The following is a 17188-nucleotide window of genomic DNA, read 5'->3' as shown; positions in this document are numbered from 1 at the left end:
AGTGGTAGTAGAAGGAAAGTATTCTGCCTGGAAGTCTGTGGTGAGTGGTGTTCCACAGGGCTCTGTCTTTGGGCCTCTGTTGTTTGTAATTTTTATTAATGACTTGGATGAGGGGATTGAAGGATGGGTCAGCAAGTTTGCAGATGACACAAAGGTTGGAGGTGTCGTTGACAGTATAGAGGGCTGTTGTAGGCTGCAGCGGGACATTGACAGGATGCAGAGATGGGCTGAGAGGTGGCAGATGGAATTCAACCTGGATAAATGCGAGGTGATGCATTTTGGAAGGTCGAATTTGAAAGCTGAGTGCAGGATTAAGGATAGGATTCTTGGCACTGTGGAGGAACAGAGGGATCTTGGTGTGCAGGTACATAGATCCCTTAAAATGGCCACCCAAGTGGACAGGGTTGTTAAGAAAGCATATGGTGTTTTGGCTTTCATTAACAGGGGGATTGAGTTTAAGAGTCGTGAGATCTTGTTGCAGCTCTATAAAACTTTGGTTAGACCGCACTTGGAATACTGCGTCCAATTCTGGTCGCCCTATTATAGGAAGATGTGGATGCTTTGTAGAGGGTTCAGAGGAGGTTTACCAGGATGCTGCCTGGACTGAAGGGCTTATCTTATGAAGAGAGGTTGACTGAGCTCGGACTTTTTTCATTGGAGAAAAGGAGGAGGAGAGGGGACATAATTGAGGTGTACAAGAGGCATAGTTAGAGTCAATAGCTAGAGACTATTTCCCAGGGCAGAAATGACTAACACAAGGGGTCATAGTTTTAAGCTGGTTGGAGGAAAGTATAGAGGGGATGTCAGAGGCGGGTTCTTTACACAGAGAGTTGTGAGGGCATGGAATGCATTGCCAGCAGCAGTTGTGGAAGCGAGGTCATTGGGGATATTTAAGAGACTACTGGATATGCATATGGTCACAGAAATTTGAGGGTGCATAATGAGGATCAGTGGTCGGCACCATGTCGTGGGCTCAAGTGCCTGCTCTGTGCTGTACTGTTCTATGTTCTATATAAAAGGGACTTAAGGGGCAATGTTTTCACACAGATAGTGCTGCGTTTATGGAATGTTATGCAGAGGAAGTGGTGACGGCTGGTACAATTACAGCATTAAAAGGCACCTGAATGAGCATATGAATAGGAAGATTTAAGAGGGATATGGGCCAAGTGTTGGCAAATGGGACTAGATTAGCTTAGGACACCTGGTCGGCATGATGAAGTTGGACCGAAAGGTCTGTTTCCATGCTGTACGTCTCTATGACTCTATGACTCTATTATGATGTGGCACCCACAACTGCATATAGCACCTCAGCTGAAGTATCTTGTACAAATTCAAAATCACCTCCCTGTTTTTAGGTTCTATGCTCCCTTTAATAAAATGAAGAACCCTGTCTGTTTTATTAACTGTTCTCTCTACCTCTCCTGTCACTTCAATGATTTGTGTACTTGTACACTCAGGTCCCTCTGCTCCTGTACCTGCTTTAGAATCATGCCTCAATTTTTGTTCTTACAGTAGGGATCAAGAGATATTTGAAGAAAACATGAACAGGTATTGAGTTGGTTGATCAGCCATGGCCCACTCCTGCCCCTATTTTCTGTGTTTCTATGACTCTCTGCTGCCACCTAAAAGAAAGCTCACTGGATCAAGTTCCAATTAGTTAGTTCCAAACTATGTTCTTGGTGCATCATGTGCCTCAGTGATGATGTTCCACTTCACCAGAAGCTGCCAGCCATTTGGAGGAAAGGAGCTCCTGCTTCTTAAAGATTCAGATAGTCTTCGGGAGAATTTAACAGTAAAAATGTCAACTCCTTTCAGGTTTGCCAACATGGGTGTCATGGGAAAGAGGTGTCAAAGACAATGACATGGTGACTTTCACACCACTCCCTTATTCCTACATCCCTGTTTCTAATTGCTCCTGGGACAAGTGGAACCACCCCTGCAACCCAGCATGCCAGTTGCTCTGTTTCCTCAATTGGGAAAGCAACCACTTTTTGTATCTGCCAAAAATGCAAGTAATCAGGCCAGTGGAAACATTGATGTTTTTAAATTACCATTAATTGGCCCCGGTGGACTTTCTTTATCGACATTTAATTGCTCAGGTGGTGAGAAGGCTGTGGGTATCTCTCCAAATTAGGCCAACTTGTCCAATTATTTGCCCTTCACACCATCTTCCTTGCCAGACCCAAGGTTTTGAAAATTGCAGCCATAAGCTCCTGAGAGATCTTGACAGGGTGAAAGCTGAAAGGATATTTCCCTTTGTGTAAAAGACCAGAAATAGGTGATGTGATTTAAAATGAAAGATTCTCTCACTAAAGACTGAGTTGAGGGAAGTTCGAACTCCCGAATGAATCTATTGTCAGAAGGCAACATCGTGAATATATCTAAAGCTAAATTAAATAGATTATTAATGAACAGATGAATCAAAGGTTTTAAGGGATAGACAGGGAAGTGGAGTTAAGACCACAATCATTCTATCATAACATATTAACATATCGTGGAACATGTTTAAGGGGCCAAACAGCCTACTGTTGCTCATAATTTATATGTTTATATGACATTCATTTTCAGACATACCAATAAGAACAAGGGTTTGGCAAAATCCTCTAAACTTTCAAATCTGAACCCTTCACATTTTATGTATTCATAGGATGTGGAACTTCCTTTGACTTCCATAAACAGAAGGACAATTTGTTTCTAGTAGGCACAGAAGAAGGAAAAATACACAAGGTAGGATCACAATAAATAATGTTTCCCGATGGCTAAAAAAAACCCAACAGAAATGTTGAGATGTATTGCAATATGTTAGTCATATAGATCAAATCAAAACATATCAATACATATGCTTTTCCACAGTCTCTATTCCATCTCCTTCAATACTGTAGTACATAGATCATCACATCTTAGGTATTTGTCTCATATGAGGCCCGATTCATTTCTCCAGTGATACTTTTTATAAAAAAACTAATTTCTTTTAGTCCCTCATGCTCAGTAGTCACTTGGATCTCCAATATCTTTTCAAGATTTCTTGTATCGTCTTCTGTGAAGACAGAAACAAAGCAATTACTTAACCTCTGCATTTCTCTTTTGCCGTTTTAAATTATACTGCCACTGCCTGTAATGGACTCACTTTTGGCTTTGCTAATCTTTTCCTTTTTAGATACTTGTAGAAGCCTTAACAATCTATGTTTCTTGCAAGTTTATTTGCATATACTGTAGTATTCTTCTTTAACAAATTTCTTCAGTGTCATTTGCTGAATTATAAAATGCATTTTTAAATTTTCTTTGTTCGCCACATTGACTCATTTTTCACATTAGGTTTTGGTGTCTGAGAGGAATGTATGTTTGTTGTAAACCATGTATTAAGTCTTCATATACCAACTACTTCCTGTGTACCTTTATACATTTTCAATGTATTTTTCTCAGCTACTGCAGCCAACCTGCCCTCTTATACTTTCGTAGCTCCCTTTGTTTAAATTTAACACCCTAACTTTGAATTGAACTGCATCTTTTTCAAATGTCATGGAAAATTAAATTATTTTGTGGTCACTCTTCACTAAATATTCTTTTACAAGATTAATAGCACTTTCTCAATGCCAAACTCTTTGGTGTCAGATTTCCTCGACCTCAGGAGGCCTGGGGCTGTGAATTGAACTAAAGTGGACTTTGTCTTAATTTGTCTCAGTTTTTTTCTTTTTTATATATATAATTTCTGTCTTTTAAAATGGCGCCAGAGTATGGTGACTTAAGACATTTTTCACTGTATTTTAGAATCATAGAATCACTAGTGTGAAAGCAAGCCAATCGGCCCATCGAGTCCACACGGACCCCTCCAAAGAAACAGCAAGTGTGCATATGCAGTAAGATCTGGGCGACAGTCAGGTTAGAGCTGACAAATGACAAGTAACATTTAAACTATACAAGTGCCAGACAACGACCATCTTCAACAAGAAAGAAGCTAGTGACCTCCACTTGACTTAATGACATCACCATCACTGTCAAAATCTTGGGAAACTGAACTCTGGATCAACCTTGTAAATACTATGGGTGCAAATTCAGTTCACAGTGAATCCTGTGGTAACACAATTCTTACCTCTCCAATGCCTATCTACCATCTACAAGGTACTAGTCAGAAATGCGATGGAATATTTTCCACTTATCTGTATGTATGTTGTTTTTAGAACACACAACAAGGGTTGACATCATCCAGAAAAAAAATCAGCTCACTTAATTGGCTTTCCATCCACCTTCAACATTCACTACTTTCACCACTGACAGACAGCAGCAATGGTGTGTACTATGTACAAAATGGACTGCAGTAACTTACCCAGGCTCCTTAAACAGCTCCTTCCAAACTCATAACATCTACCACCCAGAAGGACAAGAATAGCAAATGCGTGTAAACACCATTTACAGCAAATATCCCTCAAGCGACACAACATCCTGACTTGGAATTACATCACTGTCCCTATCATTGAGTCAAAATCCTGCAACTCTCCCGACCAGTATTTTGAGGGTACCCATATTTCAAAGTCTGCAGCAGCTCAAAAAGACAGCTAAGAGATACCAATAAGATTAGAACATATAAACTTGGAATAGGTAGCTAACTGGATAGTCAGCTGGCTACAAAATAGAAAACAAAGAATAATAGTTGCAGTCAGTTATAGGGAAGCCATGTGATGGATTTTGTGTGACTTATACATATTTTAATGTCACTTATTTTAAAGTTAGATTCTTAAATTTTGAACGACTCATATATTGCTTGTGTGTTGGAAAGTGTTTAATGATTAATTTAAGAGTATTTCTGCAACAAAAGTGATAAAATAATTTGGGAGAGATAATCTTGAAGAATGAATGGGTTTTTGTTTATAATGGGAAGATTTAGAGTGCATCTGATAGGGCTGCAGAATAGGACTCACTGGGTAGCTCTTTTCAAGAGCAGGTACAGACACGATGGGTCAAATGGTTTCCTTCTATGATTCTTTAACTCCTCATCATGATCGAACAGGAGCAGATAAGGAAGGTTAAAGTCATAAAACCTCAATTGCAGCTCCATTCAGCAACACTGAGACAACGTATCTGGACAATGTTAAGGACAATTGAAGTATATATGTTTGTAGACATCTTGGACATTCTTACCACTGGCCAAGACCGAATTCACCAAACCCTTATGGTAACCGGTGTGCACTGGCTGCCCCAGATTGAAAAAAATCACACACAGGAATTTTCTAGCAATCAAAATGAAGTTTTTCTATTGGAACATCAGGGCCGCCCCAAAAGTAATGGCACACTGCCATCATTGTCCATCAATGTTACACCTTTCTCTGGAAATATTTAATTAGAAATCCTTTCTTTTCACTGCTGTTAAGTTGAATGTGTTACAATAAATGCAGGTTTGTTTTACTGAAGGAAACCTGGTCTCAATTGCTTTTGGCCTGAGTAACAGTCAGTCCGAGTCGAAAAAGGTGCTGCTGGAAAAGCACAGCAGGTCAGGCAGCATCCTAGGAGCAGGAACATTCCTGATGAAGGGCTGATGCCCAAAGCTGTGACTCTCCTGCTGCTCACTTTCTCCTGACAGTCAGTCAGGCAATTTGATCATATTAATAGTCTCATTGGAATTTTATACATTTATTATAGATTTTGTAATGGCTTATGGAACAATGGGGCACGGTGGCACAGTGGTTAGCACTGCTGCCTCACAGCGCCAGAGACCCGGGTTCAATTCCCGCCTCAGGCGACTGACTGTGTGGAGTTTGCACGTTCTCCCCGTGTCTGCGTGGGTTTCCTCCAGGTGCTCCGGTTTCCTCCCACAGTCCAAAGATGTGCAGGGTCAGGTGAATTGGCCAGACTAAATTGCCCATAGTGTTAGGTAAGGGGTAAATGTAGGGGTATGGGTGGGTTTCGCTTCGGCGGGTCGGTGTGGACTTGTTGGGCCGAAGGGCCTGTTTCCACACTGTAATCTAATCTAATCTAATCTAATTATCTTCCCTATAAAACATGATGCAAGTAACTCATTCTAAGCATTGACATCTGCTCAAGTATATCACTATCTGAGCAATATGTCTGTCACTTGAACTAATACCTATTTTATTCTGTCATCAGTATCAATGTTGCTCCAAAGTAACAAAACCAACTGAAACATTTATGCAGGTGAAGCAGTACAGAAGCACTTAAAAACCCTAATGAGCGAGCTATCTGATAACTCCTAGTCACCCAGAGATGTAAAGTGTCCACAGCGCCAGGTCTGCCTGGAGAGCTTCCATAATCAGTACCTGTGAAGAAATTTTCGATGACTCCGACAGGTGATATCAACAATAGCTAAATGAGTATGATCTGTACCTTTTTTGCCTCAATATGCCAGCTGCCCACTGGGAAATCTACAGAACTTTTTGGGAACTTGTTCAACTTCCATCACCTGCAGGCAAGTCCAAGATCACCACGACCTGTCATTGAAGTACAATATGCAAACAGTACTTGCATCTGTGCACACTCAGGCTGAGGCCCAAGCCATTGTCAACATCTTCACTAAGGTGTATTTGAGCAAAGCTTTTACACTAAATGTTGTAAGGCAAAGTTCTGAACCAACCTACCCCTGCCACACCAAATTGTGCATACCACTGTTTATCAAAATCCATAGTGAGGCTTTTGACAACTTCGAACACTTTTCATACCTTGGGGAACTACTGACACCAAGGGCAGACATCGATAGGTTCAATGCTGTCTTGGGAATACTAGCTGCACTCATGGTACCAGTGCAACTTTTAATTATTTGACGAAGATGTTGTTTGAAGATCAGGACCTCAAACCCAACACCAAGCTGCTTCCACAGGTTTCTGCAGACTCATTGGCAACATCAATGTCAGTATTTTCTCTCAACCCAGCATTCCCAGCACCAAAGAACTGGCCATGCTCAATCAGCTTCACTGAACAAACCATACTGTTCTCATGCCTGATATGAGACTCTCAAAGCAAGTACTGTTCTCGGAGATATAACATGGCAAGCAAGCCCCAGGAGGGAAGATGACATGCTTCAAGGACTCCATCAAAGCCTCCTTGAAAAGAGCAACATTCCACCGACACCTGGGAAACCATGGCCCAAAATGGAGTGAAAGCATCTAGATAGGAACCTTGCAGTATCGATAGAGGAATGAGCTTGTAGCAACCTGGGCATCCCACACTTCCCTTCTCACAGTCACTGTTCCACTCCATGATCATGCATTAGAGTCTTCAGTCAACGGAAAGTTCACCTCTAGTATGGACTGCCAATAAAGAAGGTAATCCTCATCTGACATTCAAGGTAGACCTGCATAGTGACTCCCATGCTTCCCTAAAAATTGACATCTGAGAAACATGGGAACATAGGAATTAGGAGTGGGAGTCGACAATTTAGCCTTTCAACCTCACATGCAGATTGAAGGTAAAAATATCCAAAGGGAATAAAAAATTACTCCAAATCACTTCCATCACAGTGAAGGCACACTCTTAGAACAATTCCTGTAATTAAACAATGGGTTGTCTTTAAAGGGGAGATATTTCAGATAGTCAAAGTACTTTCCCACAAGATAAAAAATAGGACAAGCAAAGCTAAAGGTCCTGGTCTACAGAAGAAATAAGAGAAAAAATGAAACTGATAAAGGCTGCACATGATAGCATAGTCACTAAATAAGAACTACTGTGAATATTGAAATTCAGAGAGGAAATGAACAACAAAATAGGTGCAGAAATCAGAGTATGAAAAAAGGCTGGCAGACAATAAATATATGTTAGACATATCAGTAGTGAAAGGATGGAAAAGTAAGGAGTAGGACCAATCAGGGACTCAAAAGAGGCAGAGGACATACCCAATGTCCCTAATGAGGACAGCCACATGATATAGCCCTGGCTATCAGCTGGCTGTGTAAGCATGATGCTGAAAAAAGAAATATAAAAGGAGTAGGCCATTTGGCCACGAGCCTGCTTCACCATTCAGTAGATCATGGCTGATCCAAGCCGACTCTCTTCACGTCCACTTTCCTGTCCTATCCCCATATTGTAGGATTCCCCGACTGATCAAGAATCTGGGTCAACCTTAAATATATGCAAGGGCTCTCCCCCAATAGTTGGCTGTGGCAAGACATTCTATGTACTCACAATCCTCTGAAAGAAATTCCTCCTTGTCTCAATCTTAAATTGGTGTCCCTTAATCTGAGGCTATTCCCTCTAGTTCTAGACTCTCCCATGAGGGGAAGCATCCACTTTAGAGTCCTGTACATTTCAATGACAGCACATCTCAATCTGCTAAATTGGAATGAATCCCAAGCTTTTTTACCTTTACTCAAAAGACAATCTCTCTCTACTGGGTATCATCCTCGTGAACTTTCTCTGATCTGCCTCCAATGAAATGATAGCTTTTCTTAGATAAGAGGACCAAAACTATTCACAGTTCTCCAATGTGGTCTCACTAGCACCTTGTTGCAGTAAGACTTCTCTACGCTTGAAATAAGGGCCATCCATTAGCCTTGTCAATTACCTGCTGCACCTATTTGCTAACTTGCTGTGTTTCATGCACAAGCACGCTCAAGTTACTTTGTGTTGCAGCTTTCTGCAGTTTTTCTCCATTTAAATAATGTTCTGTTCTTTTGTTCTCCCTTTCAAAGTGTACATCTTCACATTTTCCCATGTTATATTCTATTTGCTAACTTTTTGCCCACTTACTTAACCTATCAACATCTCTCAGTAATCTGTTTGTATTCCTCTCTCAACTTGGCTTTACACCCATTTTTATGTTGCCTACAAATTTGACTACAATACATTTGCTACTTTCCTCCAAGTGACTAATACATACTTTAAACAGTTGTGGTCCCAGCACTGATCCCTGTGGAGTTCTGTTGTCACAGGTTACCAACCTGAAAACGAATACCTTTATCCCCAACTCTGTTTCTTGCCCATTCACCAATTTGCAATCCATGCCAATATATTATCTCCAACACTATGGATTCTTATGAATTAACCTTTTGTGAAGTATGTTCTCAAAGTCCAAACACAACACATCTACCTGTTAATTAATCAACTCTGGTTGAGACTGCTTCAAAAATCTCTGATAAATCGACACTTTTCCTTTCATGAAGCTATGCTGACTCTGCTGTTATTTCTTAATAACTTTATCCAATACTTTTCCAACAATAAATGTGAGGCTAATTGGCATATCTGATTTTACCTCCATCCCTTATTGAATAGGGATGTCACATTGGCAGTTTTCCAATCTTCTGGTACTTCTCAAGAATCCTCAGATTTTCTGGAAAATTACAACAAATGCATCCACTATCTATTTAGCTACCTCTTTTGGGATCCTAGGATGTAAACCATCAGGACCAGTTTATTTTTCTGACATAAGATGTATCAAAATTACCTTGCTTAATGTGCCTACCTTGATCAAATCATTGTCTGCTATAGAAAATAATGCAAGTTAGCAATGTAGTATACGAGTGTCAGTGTTAGTGTGAAGCCAAGTTGGATGTCTCAGAAACAGGCTAACAGTATAAAATAATGCATCTTTTTGACTGTCCACAGTGAGCAATATACCAACTGTGGTCAATGAGCCTATGCTTTCAAAATTCATAACTTAGTGTCAAAACATGAGATGTAATTTTGATATTGGACATCATTGACTAAATAATTGTAACTGTATTACAGAATTACACTAGAAACCAATTTGAAATTATTTGTTTGGCTTGCAATGTGACTCATTTTTACATTCTAGAAGCTACATTTATTTTCACTGAAGATCCTATTCTTCACAGGCAAATGGAATATGTTCATTTTGCACCTTATTCATTGAGTAAAGTGTTATGGATATAACCAATCCTGGTTGCATCCCCATGGCAATAATCTAACCAATCAGAATCTACCAACCGTTTTGAAATCGATAAATTAACAAAACAGTTAACAAATCTTGCTGTATCTTCAACCAAATGTAGTCCAAGCAATCAGCATGGATTCTTCTCATGCTGAATAGAAGTTGTTTTTTGTTACATTTCAGGTCTGATAAGTACAAGATGAAAAGCTTCAATTTCATGTGTCTTCTTAGTAATGTTTAATAGTACTACCAAGCAATTATATTAAAAAGTTATTGGTTGTTGTCTGATTCATAGGAGCATAGGAACTGTTGAGCAGGAGTCATTCAGCTCTTATGGCCTGCTCTACTATTCTAGATCATGGCTGATCACCTACTCCAACTCCATATTACTGCGCTATTCTCATAGTATCATTAGCAAATAGAAATCTATCTTCAATTTACTTGATGAATAAGCTTCTCCTGCCTGCTGGGACAGAGAATTCCACAGTTTCATAGAATCCCCACAGTGTGGAAACAGCCCATTTGACCCAACAACTCCACACTGAGCCACCAAAGAGTAACCCACCCAGGCCCATTCCCCTACCACTCTACAATTACCCTTGCCTTATACACCTAGCCTACAAATCTCAGAACACTAGGGGCAATTTAGCATGGCCAATTCACCTAACCTGCACATCTTTTGGATTGTGGAAGGAAACGAGCATCCGGAGAAAACCCACGCAGACACGGGGAAAATGTGTAAACTCCACAAAGGCTGTCACCTGAGGTTGGGATTGAACCCAAGTCCCTGCCACAGTGAAGCAGCAGTGCTAACCACTGAGCTACCATGCCATCCATGATGCACCGCCCTTTGAATGAAAACAAAATCTCTTTATCCCAGGCTTAAATGGCTTGCCCTTTTTTTTTGCAACTGTGTCGTCTGTTTCCAGAAGCCATAGCCAGGTGAAGCATCCTTTCTGCTTCTATTCTGACTATTCCTTTAAAAAGTTAAAAGTTCTATGAGTTTGTTTTAAAAGTTTCTCTGCTCATTCTTCTAAACTGCAGCAAATAAAGATACAATCTCTTTATTATTAGTCCAACTACATCCGGAATAAATGCAAAGCTTGACTCTTTGGCAAATTTATCCTTCCTTAGGCAAAGGAACTGGAACAGCACAAAATACTCCAGATGCATTCTGACCAGTATTCTGTCTAATTGAAGCAATAATTCTTTGCTGTTGTATTCAAATTCTGTTGCGATAAAGGTTAACATATTGTTTGCCTTCTGGTTGCTTGCTGCAACTTCATTCTAGCTTTCATTGATTTACTATCAAGGACATCTAGGTAGCATTTTCTCTCATTTTCATCCTAGCTGAACTGGCCTTAAAGGCCCAACTGCAGCAGTGACTTTCAGAACTGGGAATCACTGTTACAATCAACATGCTGCCACTGATTGCTGTGTATGGAAGACTGGAATAGTTATGTACACATGCAGCTGTGCAGCTGAAAGGGAGTGTTGCATCTTGGTTCCTTTGGACATCATTTTAGAAATTTTATTCATCTTTGTTCTATCTACCAAGATGGATAATCTCACAGTTATAAATCTCTTAGGTCCAAATTCTCCATGACTAACATTTCCAACAAGTTTTGTATGATTAACAAACTTGGTAATATTACAATGGGCTCCCACATCTAAATTATTGATATAGATATGAACAGCTGGGGCCCAAGCACTGATCCTTGTGATAACTTATTGACAATAACCTTGGCTGGTTGGCTTAGTTAGCTGGACCGACAGGAGGATGGAAGAACACAGCAAGCCAGGCAGCATCAGGAGGTGGAAACGTCAACGTTTCGGGAGTAACCCTTCTTCAGTACTGGGAATGGGTGTGGGGGAGCTGCAGATAAAGGGAGTGGCAGGGGCAGGATGATGAAGTGGGAATCGGTGAAGACATGGCTGGTCAATGAGAGGAATGAATCCGGTTGGTGGCAGGGAGGAATGGAAGGGACAGAGAGGGGCTGGGAAGGGAGTCGGAGGATGGGAAGGAGCTTATTTGACATTGAGTACTGCAATGTTGAGTCCTCCAGGCTGTAGGCTGCCCAGGCGGAGATGAGGTGTTGTTCCTCTAATTTGTGGTTTGGTTCGTTGTGGCAATGGAGGAGGCCAAGGATGGTCATGTCAGAAACGGAGTGGGAAGGGGAATTCAAATGGGCATTGACTGAGAGGACTGGTCAGCCGCTGCAGGCCCAGCTGAGATGCTGAGCGAACTGTTCCCTAAGTTTATGTTTGATCGCCCTGATGTGGAGAAGATCACATTGGGAGCACCTGATGCAGTAAACTAGGTTGGAAGAGAGGCAGGTGAATCTTTGTCTCACCTGGAAGGACTGTTTGGGGCCCTGGGTGGAGGTGAGGGGCGTTGTGTACTGGCAAGTTTTGCATCTTTTCTGGTTGCAGGGGAAGGTACCTGGGGGTTCGGAGGGGTTCGTGAGGAGAGTGCCGCAAAACAAGGACTATCAAAGCGAACGGACCTTGCGGAAGGCAGAGAGGGGTGGGGAGGGGAAGAGGTACTGGGGTCTAGTTGGAGTTGACAGAAGTGTTTAAGGATGATGCATTGGATGCGGAGACTGGTGGAGTGGTAGGTAAGGACAAGGGGGACTCTGTCATTATTGCATAGGCGGGGGCTTCAGAGCAGTGGAACGGGGAATGGAGGTGGTGCGGTCACGGGCTGTCTGGATGACGGAGGGAAAGCATGTTGTTCGAAATAGGTGGATATCTTGGATGCTCGCGAGTGGAATGTCTCCTCATGCAAGCAGATGCAGCGGAGGTGAAGGAATTGGGAGAATGGGATGGAGTTCTTGCAGGATACTGGGTGTGAGGAGGTGTAGTCCAGGTAGTTATGCGAGTCTGTGGGTTTGTAGTAAATGTCCATCTGGAGACAGTCACTGGAGATGGAAATGGAGAGGTCAAGAAGGGGGAGGGAGGTGTCCGAGATGGACCAAGTCAATTTGAAGGCGGGGTGGAAATTGTGGGCAAAGTCGATGGACTACTCCAGTTCAGCCTGGGTGCAGGACACTGCATTGATGCAGTCATCCCTGTAACAGCAGAAGAGTTGGGACTCAGTGCCTGTGTAGGTATTGAAGAGGGAGTGTTCGACATAGCAAGTATCCCTCCCAGTATCTTCCCCTGGTACCTTCCCCTACATCCAAAATAGATGCAAAATCTATCAGTACACCACTCCCCACCTCCATCCAGGGCCCTAAGCAGTCCTTCCAGGTGAGACAGGGGTTCACCTGCCTCTCTTCTAACCTAGTTTACTGCATCAGGTGCTCCCGATGTGGTCTTCTCTGCATCAGGAAGACCGAACGTAAACTCAGGGAATGGATCAACAAGCATCTCAGCCAGGCCCACAGGGGCCGTCTGGACCTCCTAGTCACTGCTCTTCCCACTCCCTTTCTGATATGATCAACCTTGGCCTCCTCAATTGCTACAATGAACCAAACCGCATATTGGAGGAACACCACCTCACCTACCACCTGGGCAGCCTATAGTCCAGAGGACTCAACATTGAGTACGGCAATTTCAAATAACCTCCCTGGAGACAGTGAGGTCTGCAGATGATGGAGATCAGAGTTGAGAGTGTGTTGCTGGAAAAGCACAGCAGGTCAGGCAGATCCGAGGAGCAGGAAAATCAATGTTTTGGTCTTGAGCCCTTCATCAGGAATCAACTGAGTTACAATGCAGAGTGATGCCAACAGTGAGTGTGTAATTCCTACACCAGTAGAGGGAAATATAACGGAATCTCCTTCTCAACCACTCCCCTTGCCTAAGGGATGGCGATCCTCAGGGTAAACTCTTCTCTAATGAGAGAGCAGCTCTATGGTATGGTAGGACTATTCCAATGTAAATTTTAATAACCTGAGAATGAACCATTTATTCATATTTTCTGCTTTATATGTGTTATCTAATCCTCAATCCAGCTAGTACATGATCACCAATGCTTATGATTTAATTTTGTTTTCTAACCTCTTGTGTGAGACTTCATCAAAAACCTTCTGAAAGTTCCAATGCACCATGTTCACTGGGTGACTCTTATTGACTTTGCTCATAACGTCGACCATAGTGTCTCCGTCCCTTGTTTAGCCATGAGGGCTATGTCTGTCAGTTTGGGGGCCCCTAGCAGGAAAAATCCCGTATAAATACGGGTTTTGTTATGACTTGATGTAATTCTATTTTGAACGCTTATTTGTTTATTTATTTACTTACCTTTTTCTTTTTTGCTCTCTTTTTCTTGTTGGTTATGTACTATACTGTAGTTTTTTTGTTAATATATAGAGATTTTCTTCTCATATTTTGTGTTTTAGTAGTTTGTAGAGTAGATTAGTAGCTAGCTTTTTTATATTGATATTGTCACTATTACTGTAAACTGATTGCTCTATTTTGCATTAGTTTTATAATTTTGAAATACACCTAAAAACTCTATCACATTTGTCAAACTGGATTTCCCTTTTTAAATTCATGTTGATTCTGTCCAATCAGACATTTATTTTCTATATTTCCAGTAATCACAGCCTTTCTCTTGGCTTTGTGTCATTTTATAATACACCAAGTTGAGGTTGAGACTGGTTAGGTTATACACTTCTCCTGTTACATTGTGTATATCGTCTTGACAGTAAATAATTCAGTATTGTTAAATAATTTGTGTTTGTTGTATTCTTTAGTGCTCCAAGGCTTATTCAAGTGAGTTTTTGGATACTTATGAAGCCCATCATATGGCAGTGGATGCCTTACACTGGAATACATTCCATCCAGAAATTTTCATTTCGTGTAGTTCTGATTGGACAGTGAAGATTTGGGATCACAATTTAAAGTAAGTGCAAATTGGGAAGGTGAATGCTGTACTGCATCATTGGACAAATGCACTGGATCTGAAACCATATCTCACTGATTAGAAAGGAATCTCAATCATTTTGCTTCAAAAATAAAACCAATGTAATTTGTGAAAATTAATAATATTTTATTTAGCTTCAGAATTTGCAATCTTTCATGTTTATTTATTGTCATGAATTCACTCCAATGCCTCCTACTTTATCGCTCCTCTCTCCCCTTTGCAACCCCTCATCACGACACTTCCCACCCTTTGCAATGTCACATCTCCCATTTTGCAGCTGCCCTTCCAACTTTGCAGCCTCACTGCTCCCGCCTTGGCCTCACTCATCCCTTTCCCCAACATTGTTCCCTACGCATTTAACTCTCCAGCCACACTCCTATCCTAACACTACCACTATTGTCCTCCAATCTTATTTCTGAACTCTTATCTTCTGAGCTTCCCAATGACAAACAGCGTATAGGTAAGCTGAATAGCCAAGGTCTTTTCCCAGGGTAGGGGAATCCAAGACTAGAAGGCATAGGCTTAAGGTGTGAGGGGAAAAATTTAAAAGGGACGTGAGAGAAAACTTTTTCATACCTAGAGTGGTGCATGTATGGAACGAGCTGCCAGTGGAAGTGTGAGAGGCAAATTGCAATACTTAAAAGACATGTACATAGATAGGAAGGGTTTAAAAGGGGTATGGGCCAAACTAAGGCAAATGGAACTAGTTCAGTTTAGGAAACCCAGTAGGTGTAGACGAGTTGGATTGAAATGCCTATATCCATGCTGTTTGACTCTATGACTTAATGACTCTGTAACTAGATAAGGTAGCAAGGATCAAGGTCCCATTGTACTTGGAGATAACCTTCTTCACTGTCTACTACATCACCAATTTTGGTGTCATCTGCAAACTTACTAGCCATGCCTCCTATGTTCAAATCCAAATCGTTTATATAAATGACAAAAAGCAGTGGACCCAGCACCGATCCTTGTGGCACTCCACTGGTCACAGGACTCCAGTCCACTACCCTCATCCTTCTACCTTTGAGCCAGTTCTGTATCCAAATGGCTAGTTCTCCCTGTATTCCATGTAATCTAACCTTGATAAGTACTCTACCATGAGGAGTCTTGTTGTACGTACGCCTTACTGAAGTCCATATAGTTCACATCTGCCACTCTGCCCTCATCAATCCTCTTTGTTACTTCTTCAAAAAACTCAATGAAATTAGTGAAACATGATTTCCCACGCATAACATCATGTTGACTATCTCTAATTAGACCTTGCCTTTCCAAATACACGTAAATCCTGTCCCTTAGGAACCTCACCAACAACTTGTCCATCACTGATGTCAGGCTCACCGGTGTATAGTTCCCTGGCTTGTCCTTACCACCTTTCTTAAATAATGGTGCCACGTTAGCCAATCTCCATTCTTCTGGCACCTCACCTGTGGCTGTTAATGATACAAATATCTCAGCAAGGGGCCCAGCAATCACTTCTTTAGCTTCCTGCAGTGTTCTAGTGTACACCTGATCAGGTCCCAGGGATTTATCCACTTTTATGCATTTTAAGCCATCCAGCACCTCTACTCTGTAATATGGACATTTTTCAAGATGTCTCTATTTATTTCCCTACATTCCATATCTTCCATATCCTTGTCCACAGTAAACACTGATGCAAAATACTCATTTAGTATCTCCCCCATCTCCTCTGGTTCCACACATAGGCAGTCTTGCTGATCATTAAGGGGCCGTATTACCTTCACGGTTAGTCTTTTGTCCTTAATGTATTTTTAGAATCCCTTTGGATTCTCCTTAATCCTATTTATCCAAGTTATCTCATGACACCTTTTTGCCCTCCTGACTCCCTTCTTGTGTATACTTCTATTGCCTTTATACTCTTCCAGGGATTCACTCAATCTCTGGTGTCTATACCTGGTATATGCTTCCTTTTTCTTGACCAAAACCACCATTCCCTACACCTACCAGTCTTGTCCTTCACCCTAACAGGAGCATACTGTCTCTGGACGCTGGTTATTTCCTTTTTGGAGACTTCCCATTTTTCCAGCTGTCTCTTTTCCAGTGAATATCGCCCCCAATGAACTTTTGAAAGTTCTTGCCTTCCTCCAATTTAGAACTTTAACTTTTAGATCCAGTCTATTCTTTTCTGTCAATATTTTAGAACTAGCAGAATTATGGTCCCTTGCCCCAAAGTGCTCCCCCACTGACACCTCAGCCACCGGCCCTGCCTTATTTCCACCTTGGAGTGCAAGTTCATAGCTCCTTGAAAGTGGAGTTGCAAGTAGATAGGATAGTGAAGAAGGCGTTTGGTCTGCTTTCCTTTAAAGGTCAGAGTATTGAGTACAGGAGCTGGGGAGGTCATGTTGCGGCTGTACAGGACATTGGTTAGGCCACTGTTGGAATATTGCGTGCAATTCTGGTCTCCTTCCTATCAGAAAGATGTTGTGAAACTTGAAAGGGTTCAGAAAAGATTTACAAGGGTGTTGCCAGGG

General features: G+C 41.6%; 1 protein-coding gene across 2 annotated transcripts in view; it reads left to right on the top strand.

Moving 5' to 3' along the window:
- dnai1.2 (dynein, axonemal, intermediate chain 1, paralog 2) overlaps positions 1 to 17188 on the top strand; it is a 298205-nt gene that overhangs the window by 169869 nt on the left and 111148 nt on the right. For both annotated transcript variants that reach the window (XM_043683992.1, XM_043684070.1), the window contains exons 16-17: positions 2648 to 2727; positions 14530 to 14678. In XM_043683992.1, coding sequence (XP_043539927.1) covers positions 2648 to 2727; positions 14530 to 14678 — 229 coding nt within the window. The remainder of the gene's footprint in view (positions 1 to 2647; positions 2728 to 14529; positions 14679 to 17188) is intronic.

Source organism: Chiloscyllium plagiosum, chromosome 1, assembly GCF_004010195.1.
Source record: "Chiloscyllium plagiosum isolate BGI_BamShark_2017 chromosome 1, ASM401019v2, whole genome shotgun sequence".
NCBI lineage: Eukaryota > Metazoa > Chordata > Chondrichthyes > Orectolobiformes > Hemiscylliidae > Chiloscyllium > Chiloscyllium plagiosum.
Note: the sequence above shows the minus strand (reverse complement) of the source record. Positions and strands in the feature narration are given on the sequence as shown.